The sequence below is a fragment of the Oreochromis aureus genome, linkage group 7, assembly GCF_013358895.1.
Source record: "Oreochromis aureus strain Israel breed Guangdong linkage group 7, ZZ_aureus, whole genome shotgun sequence".
In the NCBI taxonomy this organism is placed as follows: domain Eukaryota; kingdom Metazoa; phylum Chordata; class Actinopteri; order Cichliformes; family Cichlidae; genus Oreochromis; species Oreochromis aureus.
Window position 1 is genome coordinate 55,826,677 of NC_052948.1, and position 20,909 is coordinate 55,847,585.

Sequence of the window (20,909 nt, forward strand, 5' to 3'; positions counted from 1 at the left end):
TTGCTGAATATGTTTCCAAACCAACTTCATTCTAAGCCAAAGACTAGAAAATATGGTGAAGCATATCTTCCCTTTGGTTTCACCTGCACAAGTGCTGAGGTAGGTCTCCCTGCAGAATTAGTTTTCCCTGCGTCGGGAGCAGCGCTGGGCTGTTCAAATCACGGACAAACAGTATCCCACAGTTGTTTATGTTTTTGAACCCATTTTGTAGAGGGTTTTTTTTGACAAATGTATTGATAGCAATGTTGAACATTATTACACAGGAAAAAAAACAACTACATGTAAAATAATTACACCATGATGCCTCTGCCTTTCTAAATGCAGGGACAGTAATGGCCTGTATATGTAAGCGTGTAAAACCTGCAGAGTCAGATTAACAGTATTTTGTCTCTATCTGCCATTCTGCAATTCATCTCATGTAAACAATAACGTGGCGCACAGTGTGACGTGAAAAAGGCACATACCTTTGACATTGCGTGACAAACTCTGTATTCCTCCTTGTCCACACGTAAACGCAAAAAAAAAAAGGAGTTTTAAAAAATCTCCGTTCTCGGTGATTCGATACGCCGTTTACATGTGCCCGAAACAGCTGCGCGTTCAAAAATACCCGTGTAGGTGCGGACGGAGCGTAAAAGAGTTGGTAGTTTATTTTATTACTACCTGTAATTTATTGCAGATTATTTGTATTTGCTTAATTGTTTAATAAATGTTTGAGGTGTGAAATAAACCGCAATGGAGCAAAATATGGGTGGTGTGGTTGAAGGATGTGTTTGTGCGTGAGCGTGCGCGCGTGCACGCGCGGGGGTGGGGGGGCGCGAACATTTTTCTTGTTAAACAAGGGGGGCCCAGCAAAAAAAGTTTGGGAACCACTGCACTAACTTGTTGTTTTTCTTAGCGGTGCACAAAAACTACCCTTTTTGTTATACGTTGGTCAACCAAGAACTAGCCCTGTAACAGGCACTTCTGTATTTTACCACTGGGGGGCAACAATTCACTCTATTACAGTTTCAGTGTATTTTGCTTTTGTTGCAAATCCATCACCCCTCTACAGTTTTCGATGTATTTGTATGCTCTTCACATCTCCTGTGTTTTGTCCCTCCTGTCTTACTTAGGGCGTGTCCCATGCTTGGAGTGCACTGTCATACATTAAGTATCCCACATTCATTAGTGACTCACAGGTACTGCAGTTGTATTTTTACTTTTGTGCATGAAGGCTACTGTGCAGTACTGAACTAAAGGTAACTTGTAGTGCAAAGGCACAGTGCGTCATGGAAACCATTGAAAGCATCGCGGCAAATACCGCTCTTGTTAAAGCCAGAGAAGGTAAGCAATTTCTATATCCAGAAAGTTTATGTGAGAAGATGACATGCTGAAATTCTCACAACTTTTGACTTATGTCTCAAACATTTTGGAACATGACCTTTATCAGAAGCAGTGCTTATATGGATTATCTCAGGACACTGATTTCTCAGTCACAGTGTTGAAGAGTGGTGTATGATGAAACTGATCAGTGATGAGTTTTAAGTCATGTGTTTTTTCAAACCAGTTCAGTTTAGGATAAATCAGTTAATCAATGTAGCATTTCTGAATAAAGTGAAATTCTGTCTGAAGGCAACATGAATGTATTTGCTGTTACTTGAGACAGGAAATAAATTTGGAGTGTGGAAATTGAGACGCAAACTGTGAGTGATAGTGTGTAAAGTACGTTGCAGAGTAATGCGGTTCCACAGGCTTTGTTCTGTTTGTTCTGGGAGCTATTTATAGTTCAGTCAATGTAGTCGAAAAAGCTATTGTCTGAAACCTGTAGGACTAGGCATGCTGATTGACATCTCAGCCTCAGTTATTCAGTACGTCAGCACTTTGGTTATAAGCATGTATGCATATTTGCAACACTAAAAAATCATTTTCTGTGTCCCCACTGTCTGTAGGTGGGGGAAGCAAGGGAAGGAGCTGGAAATGGAAAGAAATGCTTCGCTTTCCCCACATTACCCAGTGCAAAGACCTGGCCATGAACATAGGTGTGTGTGTGCAACTGTTTTTCATAAGTGTAAACAAGGTTCGTTGTGAGATTTTACACCATATATTTTATTTTATATTTCTCCATTAGAACGAGACTACTATAGTCTATGTGTGAAGCAGCCTATTGGCAAGAAATTGTTTCAGCTCTTCTGTCGGAGTCGGCCTGATCTGCAGAACTACATTTCCCTTCAGGATGATTTGGTATAAACTTTGAAAAATGTGTTTACTGGAATTTGAGTCCTGAAAAATATTGAAAATAATGGCACTTAAATATCAGTAATTATTTCAGAAGCTATAGTTGCATTGGTCTTGTGTGTCTTAAGTAATGACATCGCAGTGTAGTGCGCTTCTTCTATATAATTAAAAATAATAAACAAGACAATGAAAACCAACTCTTGACAATTGAAAAATATATGTGACTTTAAAAGCACTTTTAAGAAATGGAATCAAATTTCAAATTCGATTCACCGTTTTCAATCGTGGCTCTGCACTATACTGTACATTTCTAGAATAACATTAATGTGGGTGGAGTTGTGGAACAAAACAGACATGTATTAGAAAAACAAATTCATAAACAACTACAATTTGACTTTCCCGTACACATTTATTTACTTAGTTTTACCTTTAAAAATTAAATGTTAACAGATGGAATTAGAACAGACGTGCATGCAGCAGGCACAGTAGTAACTGAATTTGATACAGAAGTTCTGATATCACAGTTTTTCTCAATAGCTTTGGTACATTTTTTGAGATACATTGCCCATACAGTCATACATGTAGCAAACAACTATAGCTAACCTCCTACATCACAAGTTCAATGGACACTCATTTAGGACTGGGCTAGACAATATTCTTTCAAATGAAGCATCCTAAATTTTGGCTTTACAGTTTTTTGCTGACCTTACCCCTGACCATGAGTTGCCATTAACCTAAAGGATGTCAAAAGACTAACCTGCAAAAGCATGTAATTCACTTGCCAAAATGTTTGTGTCAGTGAGCTAACTGATATGACAAAGAGAATGAAGGTAGATATATTGTGTGTGCAGCATACCAGATGGAAGGGAAACAAGGCCAGGAGGATTAGAAATGTATTCAAACAGTTCTTACCGTGTTATGGATAGGAAACCAAACCATATATGGGGTAATCTTGAAGGAAAAGTATATGAAAAGTGTTGTGGAAATAAATAAAGTAAATTGGATGAAGTGGTAGCGAGTGTTCCCAGGGGCTAGAGTGATGGAGCAGGCTTCATTGAAAATGTAGGAAAAGGGAAATGGGTGATGATGGTGTGTTCTGTAGGAAAACGGACTTGTGAAATGCTTTAAGCACACACACTGATGCATCAGGGGCAACTTGAGGTTTTAGTATCTTGCGCAAGGATAGCTCAACATGCAGACTAGAGAAGTCGGGACCCCCAGTTAGAAAGTGCTTCAAGTCATATAGTCATTTCTCTATTAGTTTACACCTGGGGGCTTGGCAGATTTTAACCATCATTTTATAATTTTGAGAAGTAAAACTCTTAGACTCATTGAAATATATATCATTCTCATTAGATGCTACCTCTCTGCTAAAAATGAGCGACTGTAAATCTTACAAATGAAGTGTACAAATGAAGTGTGGTATGACACACTATGTGATATCTATGGTATGACATACCATAGCGTCGAATTCAATTTTATTTATAGAGCACAAAATAACATTAACATTGGCACCTCGAGGCAACCCTCAAGCTGTCTTAGTAATATAACAATTTTATTATATTGTGTATTCTTTTGTAAATGTCACTCAGACTTAAAATATCATTTTTTGAGACTGACGTGGGCGAGAGGGCAGCAGACCCTAACAATTGAACATAAACACACAAATTCATATGAGATTCATTATAGTACAGAGAACGCATTAAGATTATATGTAGTAAGAGATTAAGAGTAAAACAAATGTGATTGAAACTAACATGAAGAACATTAGAAAGCTGAGAACTGAAAATATACTTGAACAATCACACCATAACACTTTACATTAAAACAATTTATAGCATGTTGTAATTTCCATCTGTTATTCTTCGCTAATTTCTTTCTTTCTTGATTACTGAACTTCACTTCAGTGCACAAGAAGGTAAACTTTACTTGGACCTGACTGATACGTATCATACTAAGTGGAAAAGAGTTTTTAGTGTTACTCCTGTAGATACAACAGCTCATATAACCTTGTATCCTGTGCACAAACAAAGTGTTACTGGACAGGTAGTATCTAATGAGCCTGACCCTCAAAAGCACCAGCATTAATTCCTATTGTTTTTCAGCATTTGTGAATGCCACTGCATTTTTTTTAAACTAACATTTTTAGCTTTACTTCAACTGGCAAGTCATCACATCCAGGATATTCCATCTGCTTATGAAATGCAGGTAAAAAGCCTTAAGTTTGAGATCTCTGAGAAAGACCGAAACCATCAGTATCAGGATGTCCAGCAATCCCACTATCTTGATACTGGTTGTTCCTGTTCGCTGTGTTGTAAACATTGCAGAAAAAATATTAGTTCCCCTCTTATTACATGGAAATGTAGTTTCTTTTTTTTTCTTTTTTTTTACAATTTAAATTCAAAACAATGTACTCTAGATACTAGCTTTTGAAGAGTATTCATTTCGATACACATAACAATCAATCATTCCCAGAAAAATAATACAGTAGGTAGTCTCAAGGGCAATATTAAACCTGAGAAATTAGATGAGAAGTGTGCTTATCTGAAACATTTTAACCACCCGAGTTTAAACAACTTCTAAAGAACTTTTCATTTTGTTGGCAATTAATTATTCATTGACACAAGATCTTTTTAAGTTTATTGCACGAGTTACAGATTGTGAATGAGCTACACCATTTGATTTGCTGGTGATTTGCTTTACGTGTGAGCATCTATGTCTGATCACTTAAAAATTTTGCAGTAAATAGCTCAAATCAGTTCAGAAAAACTGACATCAGACCTTCTGTCTGATAATAGATTTTACTGTCTAAACCCTTTGAAGAACTGACCTGTACATATATACTCTGCATCTACTTATGCAAACAAATTTAATACTTCTTTTCTCCTTTAGGACAAGTTTGACACTAAATCAGATGACGAAAGGAAAGCGTTTGGGAACAGCATCATCCAGAGATTCCTCATGAAACAGGTGTGACAACACGTGTGGGAAAACATGGTTGATATTTTACAACAGTCAATATTTTTCTTTAATTACTTCCTCCTCTTAAGTTTGAAACAAGAATTCTTATATTGTGCTACACATCACTTTATCCAAGTTTATCCATGTCCCCTCAGTCCAGTGAGTGTGTGTCCATCCTACTGAGGCATGAAAGAAGCTGCAAACAGAGTCTGGAGCTCAATCCCTGTGGTGATGTCTTTCATGGCTGCAGGGAGTAAGTTATATCTCTACTGTCTACTTCTACCAAATGTTTTTACGGGACTCAATGCAGTTTAGAATCCTTTGGTATACATAGGAATTCATAGTCGACTCAATGACTGCATAGTGCCCAGGTCCTGTGGTTGTAAAACAAGCCCAAATCCTCACCCCTCCATCACCATGCTTCATACGTACTGCATTTTATTTTCACCAATGTTGCATCATACATTAAGGCCAGTTGTATCCAGTTTGGTTTTGTCTGTCCAAAGGACATTGTTCCAGAAGGTTTAGGGTTTTCAGATTTGTCTTCAGCTATGCCATATTTTTCTTAGAGAGAAGCAAGTTTCTCCTGGGAAGCAACACTTATTAGATCTTTTTGTAATTGTACTGTTATAAATCTTTAACATTTAGCATGCTAACAGAGGTCTATAGAATCTGAGATGTATTTTTCTGGTGTGCTCTGCAATTTTTTTGAGTATTGCACGGCTGAATTTTGGTGTGAGTTTTCTGGGACATCCATGCCCAAATCTTCCTGGGAAGGTTAAACCACATCTGAATACATCTAACCATAAAACTCCACTATACTGACTGTATATGATTTTAACTACTGGCTTAACTGGATTTTTGCTGGTCTGATGTGATGACTACTTTTCTAAACATTGTTATTTTGCTAAATTACTGCGATATACACAGTAATATATACAGTATGTCCAGTAGCTTCTATTTGTATAGAAGAACTGCTTTTCAGAATCAGTTCTCTAAAGTGTGGCACATGCAGATGGGGTTCATCTTTCTTTTTTGGATTAGAGACCTACATAAATACCTCAGCAAAGAGCCCTTCGCCCAGTACCAGGACAGCATGTTCTTTGACCGCTTTCTACAGTGGAAACAATTGGAGAGGTCAGTAACTCTTCAATGTGTATGCCCAACAGTGGTAATGTGGGGTAATGCCCAACAAAGGTATGAGACTAATTGTTTCATGGATCAGTGGTTAGCCAAGTAGCTGGTATTAACAGTTCTTCTTTAAAAATGTTTTTCAAAAATATTTAGAATGAAAACATCATGTTTGTCTCTTTCAAGGCAGCCTATCACGAAGCAAACATTTCGACAGTACAGACTGCTGGGGAAAGGAGGGTTTGGAGAGGTATGTATGTGTTGGCATTTACTCTAAGGCACAGTATTAGCATATTAGACACTTTATGCCATATATTTTTGAGGTATGCTTTTACCCACGGTGTATCAAAATGAAGGGAGTTTTTTTTTTTTTTTTTTTAATGTTAGTTTTTTCAATTTTGCATATTCCCTTGGGGAAATTCATGGACCTTTATAACACTGTTCTACATCTATGTTCCTCTTTAGTTCCCTTATCTCATATTAGTATACTTGCATACTAGTTACATAATCGTATACATATTAGTATACTATTCACTTTCCAGCAACCTATTCCTTTTTGACATATAGAACAGCTCTGATACTGGCAACAGCATTAGATCTTATAATCCTGTAATTTTGTCTCAAGGTGTGGGCCTGTCAGGTGCGAGCCACAGGAAAGATGTATGCCTGCAAAAAGCTGGAAAAAACCCATGTGAAGAAGAGGAAAGGAGAGGATATGGCTCTCAATGAGAAACGGATACTAGAGGAACTGGATAGTCGCTTTGTGGTGAGACTGCTGTGCTCCTCAAATATTTGCCTCATTAAAAAAAATGTATTTCTTAATTTTTTTACGTTTTTAAACTGGTTTTTGTTCATTGTGATGATTTTCACTTGTTCATTTGTTTTTAATCAGTATATTTGTTTAGCAGTGTTATCTGTGTAAGCAAAGTTGGCTTATTCTTAAAAGGCAAATCCATGACCTACACCGTTACAATGGTAGATATTTCTTTCTTCTTTAAAATAAACATATACACTGTTATTAAGTTACACTTTGACTTCAATTCAATTTAATTCAATTGTATTTATATAGCGCCAAATCACAACAACAGTTGCCTCCACGTGCTTTATAGTGTAAGGTAGGCCCTACAATAATACGTACAGAGAAAAACCCAACAATCATATGACCCTCTATGAGCACGCACTTTGGCGACAGTGGGAAGGAAAAACTCCCTTTTAACAGGAAGAACATCAATTTTCTTTCATCCATCCATCCTCTTCATGCAGACAAAGAGAGAACATGAAAACTATACACAGAAAGGCCTCAGAATGGATTCAAACCAAGGACTTTCTTGGTGCCACAGTACCACCTCTCAGCAATATAGCTGAGTATAAAATAATCAGGGAGAGAGCAAGTTCAAAAACAACCTTGGTCAGACAGAATTCTGTTTATACTGACATACTGATTCAGATGAATTTCGTGATCAAATAGTATTTTCTTTAGATTGATTTACAGTTTTTGTACTCAGTGAGCACAACTCTATTTTTCTGAAATGTGTATTTTCAGTTTCTTTTAAGGATAATATTTAATAATTATGATTGGCTTTCTTTCATAGTGGGTGGTATTCTACACTGAATTATACTGAATTGTTTCAAGTACTTTTCCACCTCATGTAGGTTGGGTTGGAACTGACACAAAAAACTGTAAAAGCTTTGTAAAAGCTGCATTTACAGTATAGCTGATGCCTTAGTGAGTTCTGTTTTCTTATTTTTATTGTATTTTTTTATTGTTCAGGTGAATCTGGCATATGCTTATGAGACCAAGCACAATCTCTGTATGGTTTTGACCATGATGAGTGGCGGTGACCTAGGGTATCACATACATCGCATGGGGTCACCTGGTCTGTCCAAAGACAGGGTACATTTCTACGCCGCAGAAGTCTGCTGTGGTTTAATTCACCTCCACCAGAAGTCAATATTATACAGGTAAGTGTATTTCTACATGCATTAAATCACATCTCTGCTAGTTGGGAAGAAGTTTTTAAATGCTGTGTTTCTTCTAGAGATTTGAAGCCAGAGAACATTCTCTTGGATGACCATGGTATGCACAACTACAAAACAGTGGTTTTTTTTATCATTCATGTGTTATAAATAGCCTCATGTACTACAGTAACATTCAAGCAGTTAGAATTCCAACATCCGCACATAGTAAAAAAGTTGGCAGTTACTTTCTGGCTATTTTTAACTCTGGAAATAATCTGACTGTTTGAAATGCCACACAGTTGCTCATGCAGCCAATCAGATGAATCTACCTGCTCTCAAGAAAAATCTGTGTTGATTGTATTTTGACAGGGGTAAAAAAAAGAAAAAGAAAAGAAAAGAAAAGTAGTTTGAGGAAGTAAAAAACCTGTTATCTATTTATAGAAACTCCCACACCTGTTCCTTTATTCTTGGAATGAAAGAACAGTTGTAGTTTCCCTTTGTGTCAGCTGGAGGAAAGTGAAGCATAACTTGACAGGGCAAAAGTGAAAGTATGTAAGCAAAATACTCTCAACAATGATCCAATTTTGGTTAATCTTACTTTTATGTTCGATTAAGGACACATCCGCATCTCTGACCTGGGTTTGGCTGTGAAGCTGTCTGAGGGAGGGGCACGAGGCAGGGTGGGCACACTGGGCTATATGGGTATGTATGGAACTTCTAATTACCCACATAAATCACTATATTCTATTAGTATGTTAGAAAACAAATGAATTTATTTCTGTTATTGTATGACTTTTACCCATACCTCCTAGTAGTGCATACTGGCCTGCACACAGATGAATGGAGTGCTTAAGTAAATTCTTGGTTCTTACATAGATTTTATCTATGTAAGTTTATCTATCACTAAGGGCCTACATATATATATATATATATATATATATATATATATATATATATATATATATATATATATATATATATATATATATATATATATATATATATATATATATATATATATATATATATATATATATATATATATATATATATATATACGGTGGTTAGCACTGTTGCCGCACAGCAAGAAGGTCCTGAGTTCAATTCCACCATCAGGCCGGGGTCTTTCTGTGTGGAGTTTGCATGTTCTCCCCGTGTTTGCGTGGGTTCCCTCCGGGTACTCTGGCTTCCTCCCACCGTCCAAAGACATGCAGTATGAAGGGATAGGTTAATTGGATAATCCAAAAATTGTCACTAGGTGTGAATGTGTGAGTGAATGTGAGTGTGAATGCTTGTCTGTCCCTGTGTGTTGGCCCTGCGACAGACTGGCGACCTGTCCAGGGTGTACCCTGCCTCTCGCCCTATGACAGCTGGGATAGGCTCCAGCGCCCCCCGCGACCCTGGAAAGGATAAGCGGAAGCGAATGGATGGATGGATGGATGGATGGAGATATATATATAAATATATATATATATATATCAGCTAAGATACTGCGCAGGACCCTCAAGCTCCCAGGCCTCTGGTAGAGGACCCGAGCTTGAAGGATAAAACCGCCCGCAGGGGCGTGCTGGGTGTTTTTTTTTTTTTTTATATATATATTTATATATATATATATATATATATATATAATTTGGACAATTCCCAATGAGAAGTAATACTGTTGAATTTGCTTTATTAGTAGACTCTATTTCCAACTTGTGTTAGGTTGCTTTGCTCACTGTTAATTCTTGAAGTGGGAGAGGCACTGGGAAAAGTTTCATATCTTTAGGATTTTTCTAGAAAATTGATCCCACAACTCAGTGATTACTTGTGTATAAGGTGACTTTGTTTTTTTCTAAGGAACTTTGAAAAAAAGAGGGGTACTGGAATTCATTAAGTTTCTTGAAGACGTTTCACCTCTCATCCATGAAACTTCTTTAGTTCTAAAACCAAATGAGTCCCAGGTATTTAAATCCTAGTGGGGCTTGTCCCTTAAAAGGGTTGTTGACCTTTAAATGTGTGCCTCATCACATGAGCCAAGGTGAGAAAAAGGCGTGGATCATGATCAGCAGACGTTTTGAGAGAAACTAATGTGATACCTTGGCTCACCCTATTATGTAACCTGAGGCACCTGGGAATAGATCTTAAAACTGCATTGTAAGTGACTGACAGTTAGTGTCATAAGACACCCCCTCTATTCAATGATGGTCATTCACAGTGAATATCGATGGCGTCTTTAACTCCTCTTTCAAACAGTCTGTCTTCTCAGTCCAAAATATGAACATTGGCATCATCAAAAGATCGACCTTTAACCTTTGGGTGCAGATCTTTAGCTGGTCTTGTCCTGCCGAGGTGGTTCTTCTATGTTGTGCCATGCATTGATAGAATGGATGTTTGGTGTCCCCAATGTAGAATCTATGAATTCCTGCGTTGTAATAGTTTAAAACCTTCCAAATTACCTGATGCTGTCAACTGGATGGGAAGAAAGAACCTACTATGACTTTATGTCTAAAGTGCTTTCAGAAAATGTTCACAGTGCTTCACTTGCTTCACAATTGATTAAATTCATTTGTTTCACCTCTACACACAATACCACATATTGACAAAGTGAAAAAAAAAATAGCTTGAATTTTTAGCAATTGTATTAAAAAAAAATCAACAACTGTAACTTAACTATCCACAGACTTTGCCATAAGACTCCAAACTGACCTACATCCTGGTGCACTGGTCAGATGTTTCTACGATTGATTGATTGATGATTGGACTCTACCTGTGGTAAAGTTACTTGGACATGAGTTGGAAAGACACACACACCTGTCTATTTCACTGACTGGTGCATGTCAGAGCACAAACCAAGCCATGAAGTTCAAGGAATTGTCTATAGACCTCAGAGACAGGATTGTATTGAGTCACAGATCTGGTGAAAAGTACAGAAAGATTTCTGCTGTATTTAAGGTCCCAGTGAGCACAACAGTCTCCATCATCCATAAAAGGAAGATGTGTGGAAGCACCAGGACTCTTCCTAGAGATGGCCTCCTGGCTACTCTAACCAATCAGGGTAGAAGGGTCTTAGTCTATCTCCTGAATCCAAACTAGATGTTCACTCTGGCAGAGCTTCAGCATTGCACTGTGGGAAGAGGAGAACCTCCCAAAAGGATAACCATTTCTGCAGAACTCTACCAGTCAGGTCTGTATGGTAGAGTGGCCAGCTGGAAGCCACTTGTCAGTAAAAGGCACACGACACCCCGTCTGTAGTTTTGCAAAAAGGCACATGAAGGACTTTCAAACTATGAGAAATAAAACTCTGGTCTGATTCTGGTCTTGTCTGATGAAACAGAGACTGAAGTCTTTGATCTGAAGTGTCATGTTTGGAGGAAACTAGGCACCAATGCCATGCTACAGGGAAGGATGGTGGTGGCAGCATCATTCTCTGGGGTTGTATTTCAGGAGCGGGAACTAGGAGACTAGTCAGGGTCTAGTCACAGAAGAATTGATGCAATATTGTACAGAGACATCCTTGATGATTACCTACTCCAGTGCAGTCTGATCCTCAGAATGAAATGAAGGTTCATCTTCCAACAGGACAACGACCTTAAACACACCGACAAGATAACAAAGGAATGGCTTTGGGACTGCTCTGTGAATGTCTTTTAGTGGCCCAGCCAGAGCCCATACTTGATTGAATCTGATCAAACATTCCTGGAGAGATCTGACAAAAAATTACTTTAACCCACTTTGAAATAAAGCATAACATTTGTAACAAATAAAGCACTGTAAATCCTTTCCAGAAGCACTGTATGTGTTTTGTTGAAAAGATAGCAACTCAAGGAGAATGAGGGCCACGCTGTACTTTAGTACTATACCATTAACAGATGGTGCACAATCAGTGTAACTTTGAGTTAACCATGCAACCATAAATATTTTTGAAGGTAGCATAATTTTAATAATTTTCACGACATGGAAACATAGAGTTACAGAGTACACAAGAATATTGCCTTGGCAATAAGTCACAGCAGCAAAGCATAAACAGATTATTCGTTTGCATTCCCATTTCAGCTCCTGAGGTGATTGGCTATAAGCATTATGGAATGAGTGTGGACTGGTGGGGCCTCGGGTGTCTTATTTATGAAATGACTGCAGGTCGGCCCCCTTTCAGGGCCAAAGAAGAACATCCTAAAGCCTCAGAAATGGAGAGAAGGATTCAGAATGAACATGAAGAATATGGTAACCAGTTCAGCAAGGAGGCAAAAGACATCTGCTCCTTAGTGAGTTCTTCAAAATGAAACTATTTTATTTCAGCATGCACAGAAAATGTTCTTTCATGCACATCATACCTTTATCCCCTGTGTGTCAGAATGTCTGTTCTTAAGCCTGATTCTTAAGACATAGCTTTTGGAAATTGTTGTACTAAGTCATATTCTAATAGCATAGGTTCAGGGTTGCTTACACCTTAGAGATTTACTAAACCCAATTTCTGAAGAGGCTGTATTACATCCTTCACGCAATGATTACACCTTTCTTTCCACTATTGTAGCTGTTGACCAAGGACCCCACAAAGAGGCTGGGATCCCAGGAGTCTGGGGGAAGAGATGTAAAATCTCATCCTTTCTTCCAAGAGATCAACTTCCGGATGCTGGAGGCAGGACTTGTTAATCCTCCATTTAAACCTGATGTAAGTAGTACCCAATGAGATATCTATATCTATAGATTGATAGAGAGGGATAGATAGATATAGAGTTTTGAATATATATATCCCTCTCTCTATATATACAGTACATACATACAGGATTACATTTATGTATTTAAATTAGATTCTGTTTAGCTGGATGTAGCGTTTTAAATGGGAGGATTATCTTGTCAAGTGACTTTGGTTTTTAAATAGTATGTAAAATACTTAAATAAAAACTGACCAAATGTAGAAGTGTTCATTTTAACAAGCTTAAAGCCGTTTAGATTTGTATTCACTGCATGTGGTCTTTTATTTTAGCCCAACCTGGTGTACTGCACTGATGTACAGGACATAGAAGAATTTTCTACAGTGAAAGGAGTCCATCTTGACCAGATTGACAGCTTCTTCTACTCCGAGTTCAACACAGGAAGCAATTCAATAATTTGGCAAAATGAGGCAAGTTCTAGGTTACATTACCAGGGTTGATCCAGACAAGAGCATCAAACCTCACCTTCCTTTTCTGTCTTCCATGTAGCTAATAGAAACGGAATGTTTTAAAGAACTCAATGTTTTTGGCCCTGAGGGATCTCGTTCTCCAGATCTCGACTGGTCCCGGGCCCCAGAGAGCCCCAAACGCAGCCTATTGCGCCGAATCTTTCGCAAACATGTAAGGACATGAAATACGTTCTGTCAAAATGTGTGTGCTTTTGGAAAAGCTAAAGATATCGTTCATCTTTTTACTCCAACAGCATCATTCAGATTCAGACGAAAGCAGAGAGAACCTGTTGTCCAGTGAGGGCTACAGCAAGTCAGGAATACATAACTCTGGCCTGAATCCCAGTAGAGTCTACACAAAGGCACCAAAAAACAACAAGTCATTGTAGCAGCAAAGGGCTCTTCCCTTTAAATTGCAGAACAGCAGGCATTTATTTGTGTTTTCATTGTCTTCCTTACACCTAATCTATATTAGCATTTTCTGCTTCTGTCAGGTAAAACAAATGAATACACCATCCCAACTTTTTAAAAGTAGTTGAATTTTTAAACAAATGTTTTTTTTAACAATTCCAATATAATAAATGTCATCTGAATAATAAATTATGATTATTTGGATTACCTGGGTCGCCTGGATGTCCGGACGTCTTGGGATTTCTTTACCTGGATGACTGAGCATGCATCAAGACATTAACTTGTAATAATTTTAAAATGAAAAAAAAAAACAAGACTGAACCAGATATTTGACATAAACATCAAGACTCAAAGCAATTCAGTTCAATTCAGTTTTATTTATATAGCGCCAAATCACAACAACAGTCGCCTCAAGGTGCTTTATATTCTAAGTTAGACCCTACAATACATACAGAGAAAAAACCCAACAATCACATGACCCCCTATGAGCAAGCACTTTGGTGACAGTGGGAAGGAAAAACTCCCTTTTAACAGGAAGAAACCTCTGGCAGAACCAGGCTCAGGGAGGAGCGGCCATCTGCTGCGACCGGTTGGGGTGAGAGTGTCACGGCTGGGGCAGCAGTCGTGTTGTGGAATGAAAGGAGGACCCAAAATGCAGGCAGCCGACTGATGATATGAGTGAGAGTTTATTTACAGAGTGGCAGGGTGGCAAAAACGGGCAATGAAGCATGAGCAGTTACTGAAGAAGACCTAAACTGGGATAAACTAAAGAGCAAACCAGAAGTCATAACGAAACGGAGAGAGGAGCAGCGAGACGCAGGCTAAGGAGCAGGATACCAAGAGACACAGAGAAACACAGACAAACGCAGAGAACGCAGACGAGCCGACAACGAACACAGACCGACACCAACTAAATATACACACACAAGGTAATCGGGTAATCACACACAGGAGGGAAGAACAGCTGATCCTAATACACATGATGACAGGAGGACACAAGCTGAACACAATGACGACAGAGACCTTCAGAATAAAACAGGGAATCCAGAACACGAACCTTCAAAGTAAAACAGGAAACACACAGACTGTTTTACAACACAAACACGGGGACATAAACAGAGCACTGAGGACAGACACAGGTAGGGCTGATAAAAAACTAAACTCCAGGTTCAACCCTAAACTAATACAAAATCAGAATAAACAAGGCACAAAATGAACTCCAAGGAAACACAAAACGCTGGGTCAAAATGACCCAGGATCATGACAGGAGAGAAGGAAGACAGGATGAAAGACATGCTGTGGAAGAGAGCCAGAGATTAATAACAAGTGTGATTTAATGCAGAGAGGTCTTAAAAGACCTCTCTGTTGAGTCTCACTCAAAATATGTTGAGTGACAAAGGTGACTAAAAAGGAAATGCTTAGTGCATCATGGGAATCCTCCAGCAGCCTACACCTATTGCAGCATAACTAAGGGAGAATTCAGGGTCACCTGATCCAGCCCTAACTATATGCTTTAGCAAAAAGGAAAGTCTTAAGCCTAATCTTAAAAGTAGAGATAGTGTCTATCTCCTGAATCCAAAATGGAAGCTGGTTCCATAGAAGAGGGGACTGAAAACTGAAGGCTCTCCCTCCCACTCTACTTTTAAATACTCTAGGAACAACAAGTAAGCCTGCAGTTCGAGAGCGAAGTGCTCTAATGGGGTGATATGGTACTACAAGGTCATTAAAAAAAGATGGGGCCTGATTATTTACAACCTTGTACGCGAGGAGCAGGATTTTGAATTCAATTCTAGATTTAACAGGGAACCAATGAAGGGAAGCCAATATAGGAGAAATATGCTCTCTCTTTCTAGTCCCTGTCAGTACTGTTGCTGCAGCATTTTGGATTAACTAAAGGCTGTTCAGGAGTTTTTAGGACATCCTGATAATAATGAATTACAGTAGTCCAGCCTAGAAGTAATAAATGCATGAACTAGTTTTTCAGTGTCACTCTGAGACAGGATATTTCTAATTTTAGAGATATTGCGCAAATGGAAGAAAGCAGTCCTACATATTTGTTTAATATGTGCATTGAAGGGCATATCATGGCCAAAAATGATTCAAAGGTTGCTCACAGTGTTACTGGAGGCCAAGGTAATGCCATCCAGAGTAAGAATCTGGTTAGACAGCATATTTCTAAGATTTTCAGGGCCGAATACAATAACCTCAGTTTTATGTGAATTAAGAAGCAGAAAGTTAGCAGCCATCCAGGTGTTTATGTCTTCAAGACATTCCTGCAGTGTAACTTATTGGTGTGTGTTATCTGGCTTCATGGATAGGTAAAGTTGGGTGTCATCTGCATAGCAGTGAAAATGTATACTATGCCTTCTGATGATACTGCCTTAGAGAAAGCATATATAATATAAACAGAATTGGTCCTAGCACTGAACCCTGTGGAACTCCATAATTAACCTTACTCTGTGAAGAAGACTCCCCATTTACATAAACAAACTGGAGTCTATTAGATAGATATGATAGAAACCACTGCAGTGCAGTACCTGTAATATCTACAATGTGCTCTAATCGCTCTAATAGAATATTATGGTCGATAGTATCGAACACTGCACTAAGGTCTAGCAGGACAAGTACAGGGATGAGTCCACTGTCAGAGGCCATAAGCATATCATTTGTAACCTTCACTAAAGTTGTTTCTGTGCTGTGATGGGCTCTGAAACCTGACTGAAACTCTTCAAATAAGCCATTCCTCTGCATATGATCAGTAAGATGTTTGACAACAACCCTTTCAAGAATTTTTTGTTATGAACCATTTAGCCATTTATTAGAGATAGGTTGATCATATTTGAGATTGCAGCATTAATTAATGGCAGGACTTCTTTGAACAGTTTGGTAGGAATGTGGTCTAAAAGACACATTGATGGTTTGGAGGAAGTAATTACTGAAGTTAACTCAGAAAGATCAATTGGAGAAAAAGACTAAATGAATATCAATGGTACTCAAAGTAGCTGTAGATAATGTTACATATCTGAGATGATTATGAGTAATTTTTTCTCTCTTGGTTAAAATTTTATTTGTGAAGAAGTTCATAAAGTCATTACTAGTTAACGTTAAAGGGATGGTTGGCTCAGCAGAGCTCTGACTTTTTGTCAGCCTGGCAACAGAAGAGACGAGAAACCTAGGGTTGTTCTTATTTCCTTCAATCAGTGATAAATAGTAAGGTGTTCTGGCTTTGCGGAGGGCTTTCTTATAAAGCAGCAAACTATTTCTCCAGGCTAAATGATGATCTTCTAAATTTGCGACACACCATTTCCTCTCCAGATTACGAGTTATCTGCTTTATGCTACGTGTTTGCGAATTATACCACGGAGTCAATTACTTCTGATTTGAGGCCTTATTTTTCACAGGAGCTACAGTATCCAGTGTCATATGTAGTCCCACATAGCAAAATTGGTATGGCCCAGATCTGGTCCACACATTGTGCTTACACATGGGCCACATACCGCAAAGAATGATGGCCCTTTGCTGGCCCAGAGAAGGTTTGCCAGAGGTGGCGCACACATGGGCAGCACAAGGCCAGTTGCAGACACACTGCTGGCCCCTGTGCTGGCCCAGAACAGTTTCAGCTCTGGCCCCAGATGTCAGCCTAATGTGTACCTTAATCAATCCATGTAATAACAACATGTGCTGGAACATAATAGTGCAAAAATAGCATGACAAAACTCTGTTCAGACAGTGAATGGACTGCTTCTTATGTAGCGTTTTTCTACTCTCCCGGATTACTCAAAGTGCTCTATATAACATGCCACATTCACCCAATCATACACTTTCCTGCTGACCTGCTCTACCGCCTGAGCTACAGCCACCCAGTGGTAAACATGAGTGAACCCTCACTAGGTTTTGGATAAAGTGTACACTCACAAACCTGTCAAACCTGCATTTGAAACATTGGCTACCATAGCAGTATAGTATTGTAACATAGCATTTGAATCTTCTAACTAAAATAGAAAAATAGGAACATAAATACTGGGTGGGCCATTTATATGGATACACCGTAATAAAATGGGAATGGTTGATGATATTAAAGTCCTGTTTGTGGCACATTAGTATATGTGAGGGGGCAAACTCTTCAAGATAGGTGGTGACTAGGGCTGGGTATCGTCACTGATTTCTAGAATTGATTCGTTTCCGATTCACAAGGTCCCGAATCGATTCGATCCATGATTCGATTCGATTCGATTCGATTCACTTCGATTCGATTCAATTAAATTCGATTTAAATCTGGGAAATTTTGACAGTCAGAAATATTATAATTCAGATCAGTACATTTACATATTTTTGTATCTATAAAAAGGAAGCTGACACACGCAAGACTTTATCAAAGGTGTGAGCGTCACAGCAGATGCCTTTGTGTCAAAGTAGCTGAAGATAAAACACAGAAAAACATGAAGGTGGTTTTCCTGGACTGGGATTTTATAAAAATATGTATCTGCAGTACATCAAAAACAAAAGAAAACCATTAATCAACATATGAACGTTACCTCTGACGTTACAGCGGTTTTATTAGTGACATGGCTAAGCGTTTTGCATTTTGCATAATTTTAAAAAGTTTAAATTTGTTCAGTATTGAACGGCAGAAATTAGTTTTCTTTTCGGAAGTATGTAAAACGAAAAAAAGGAAAAAACAGCGGCGGACAGCGCTGTAAACAACGGTAGACTTGTGCGTAGCAAGCAAGCGAATAATGCAGAAAACAGATTTTTAGACGGGAAACTGTTCTTGAAGTACAGAGAGAGAGAGAGAGAGAGAGAGCTGTGCATGAAGTGTGATTTTTTATCGTGGTGGAAGCAAAACAGTAAAAGTCAGAGTGAATTCATGACGATGTTTATGTGAAGCGTAGTTTGGATCTTCTTTTGCTGCTGGTTCAGTCAATATTGTTTGGAGAGAGATAAAACTAACAGCTTTAGAATCAGCGCAAAAAGGACGTGAACACAAAGCGCAGACCCACCGAAACATCAGAATCAGCGAGCTGTCGCTTTCAGCCCCGACCGTGTCCGTGCAGTTGTTGTGCCAAAAAGTGATTGTCTACCAGAAAGTGATTGCCGTCCGCGGGAGCGCGCGCAGCCGCTTAAAGCTGCAGCGCCCGTCGGGTGAGAAAGGCGGCATCTCACTGATTCTGATCCGCGGGTCCGTGCTGTGTGTTTACGTCCTTGTGCAGAATCCGTGTACCTGCTCTCATTTACTGTTTTGGCTGTTTGGTGGTTGTTGAAATTTTGTGAGGTTTCACCTGAGATTCTGGCGTTTCGGGCAAAATAAATTTATATTAAAAAATCGATTCAGGATTTTAATGAATCGATTTTAATCGATGAATCGATTATTAAAACCCACCCCTAGTGGTGACCATGGTGGCCATTTAGAAGTCGGCCATCTTGGATACAACTTTTGTTTTTTCAATAGGAAGAGGGCCATGTGACACATCAAACTTATTGGTAATGTCACAAGAAAAACAATGGTGTGCTTGGTTTCAACGTAACTTTATTCTTTCATGAGTTATTTACAAGTTTCTGACCACTTATAAAATGTGTTCAATGTGCTGCCCATTGTGTTGGATTGTCAATGCAACCCTCTTCTCCCACTCTTCACACACTGATAGCAACACCGCAGGAGAAATGCCAGCACAGGCATCCAGTAGCCGTAGTTTCAGGTGCTGCAAATGTCGTATCTTCACACCATAGACAATTGCCTTCAGATGACCCCAAAGATAAAAGTCTAAGGGGGTCAGATCGGGAGACCTTGGGGGCCATTCAACTGGCCCACAACGACCAATCCACTTTCCAGGAAACTGTTCATCTAGGAATGCTCGGACCTGGCACCCATAATGTGGTGGTGCACCATCTTGCTGGAAAAACTCTGGGAACGTGCCAGCTTCAGTGCATAAAGAGGGAAACACATCATCATGTAGCAATTTCAAATATCCAGTGGCCTTGAGGTTTCCATTGATGAAGAATGGACCTACTATCATTGTACCCCATATACCACACCAAACCATCACTTTTGTTGTTCCAACAGTCTTGGATGGATCCATCCAATGTGGGTTAGTGTCAGACCAATAGCGGTGGTTTTGTTTGTTAACTTCACCATTCACATAAACGTTTGCCTCATCACTGAACAAAATCTTCTGCGTGAACTGAGGGTCCTGTTCCAATTTTTGTTTTGCCCATTCTGCAAATTCTGTGCGCCGATCTGGGTCATCCTCATTGAGATGCTGCAGTAGCTGGAGTTTGTAAGGGTGCCATTTGTGAGTAGCTAATATCCGCCGAAGGGATGTTCGACTAATGCCACTCTCCAGTGACATGTGGCAAGTGCTACGCTGTGGGCTCTTGCTGAATGAAGCTAGGACAGCCACTGATGTTTCTTCATTAGTGACAGTTTTCTTGCGTCCACATTTTGGCAAATCCAACACTGAACCAGTTTCACGAAACTTAGCAAGCAGTTTGCTAACTGTAGCATGGGAGATGGGTGGTCTCGTAGGGTGTCTTGCATTGAAATCTGCTGCAATGACCCGGTTACTGCGTTCACCAGATTTCAACACAATTCCGATCCGCTCCTCACGTGTTAACCTCTTTCTTCGACATGTCAATGGCTGTGAACAAAGAGAAACTTGTAAATAACTCATGAAAGAATAAAGTTACATTGAAACCAAGCACACCATTGTTTTTCTTGTGACATTACCAATAAGTTTGATGTGTTACGTGGCCCTCCTCCTATTGAAAAAACAAAAGTAGCATCCAAGATGGCCGACTTCTAAATGGCCACCATGGTCACCACCCATCTTGAGGAGTTTGCCCCCTCACATATACTAATGTGCCACAAACAGGACTTTAATATCACCAACCATTCCCATTTTAATACGGTGTATCCATATAAATGGCCCACCCTGTAAAGCCATCATTGCAAGACCTGGCCCACAACTTGTTGACACACACCCTGACATGACACCAGTCAGTCAGAAGTGCCAGCTTGATGCTGGATCCAGGCCAGACCTGTTTTCTATGAGCCTGGGCCACATAAACCAAACCACAATCGGGCCAGATGTGG

At 39.2% G+C, this 20,909-nt stretch overlaps 2 protein-coding genes across 4 annotated transcripts in view; one reads left to right on the top strand and one right to left on the bottom strand.

Annotated features, from left to right (window-relative positions):
• Positions 1–502, bottom strand: part of LOC116319160 (ras-specific guanine nucleotide-releasing factor RalGPS1) — a 99,296-nt gene extending 98,794 nt beyond the window's left edge. Inside the window, exon 1 of the mRNA XM_039614686.1 lies at positions 465–502. The gene's annotated coding sequence lies outside the window, so the exon portion shown is untranslated. The remainder of the gene's footprint in view (positions 1–464) is intronic.
• LOC116317448 (G protein-coupled receptor kinase 5-like) lies at positions 72–14,176 on the top strand. 3 transcript variants are annotated; one of them, XM_039614678.1, is made up of 17 exons: positions 72–99; positions 1,113–1,323; positions 1,929–2,018; positions 2,108–2,220; positions 5,107–5,184; positions 5,331–5,428; positions 6,220–6,312; positions 6,493–6,556; positions 6,932–7,072; positions 8,078–8,268; positions 8,346–8,383; positions 8,881–8,967; positions 12,301–12,509; positions 12,779–12,916; positions 13,232–13,369; positions 13,449–13,580; positions 13,663–14,176. In XM_039614678.1, the coding sequence occupies exons 2-17, from the start codon at positions 1,269–1,271 to the stop codon at positions 13,795–13,797; spliced, it is 1,800 nt and encodes a 599-aa protein (XP_039470612.1). In that variant the 5' UTR covers positions 72–99; positions 1,113–1,268; the 3' UTR covers positions 13,798–14,176. The 3 variants fall into 3 exon arrangements, with proteins under 3 accessions (XP_039470612.1, XP_039470613.1, XP_039470614.1); XM_039614679.1 differs by lacking the exons at positions 72–99; positions 2,108–2,220 and having other exon boundaries at positions 843–1,323; positions 1,929–2,056; XM_039614680.1 differs by lacking the exons at positions 72–99; positions 1,113–1,323; positions 2,108–2,220.
• The last annotated feature ends 6,733 nt before the right edge of the window (positions 14,177–20,909 follow it).

Coding starts and splice junctions, on each gene's coding strand:
- LOC116317448 (XM_039614678.1), top strand. CDS start 1,269: ATGGAAACCATTGAAAGCATCGCGGCAAATACCGCTCTTGTTAAAGCC. Junction 2,221..5,106: donor TTTCCCTTCAGGATGATTTG/GTATAAACTTTG, acceptor TTTCTCCTTTAG/GACAAGTTTGACACTAAATC. Junction 13,370..13,448: donor CAATAATTTGGCAAAATGAG/GCAAGTTCTAGG, acceptor TCTTCCATGTAG/CTAATAGAAACGGAATGTTT.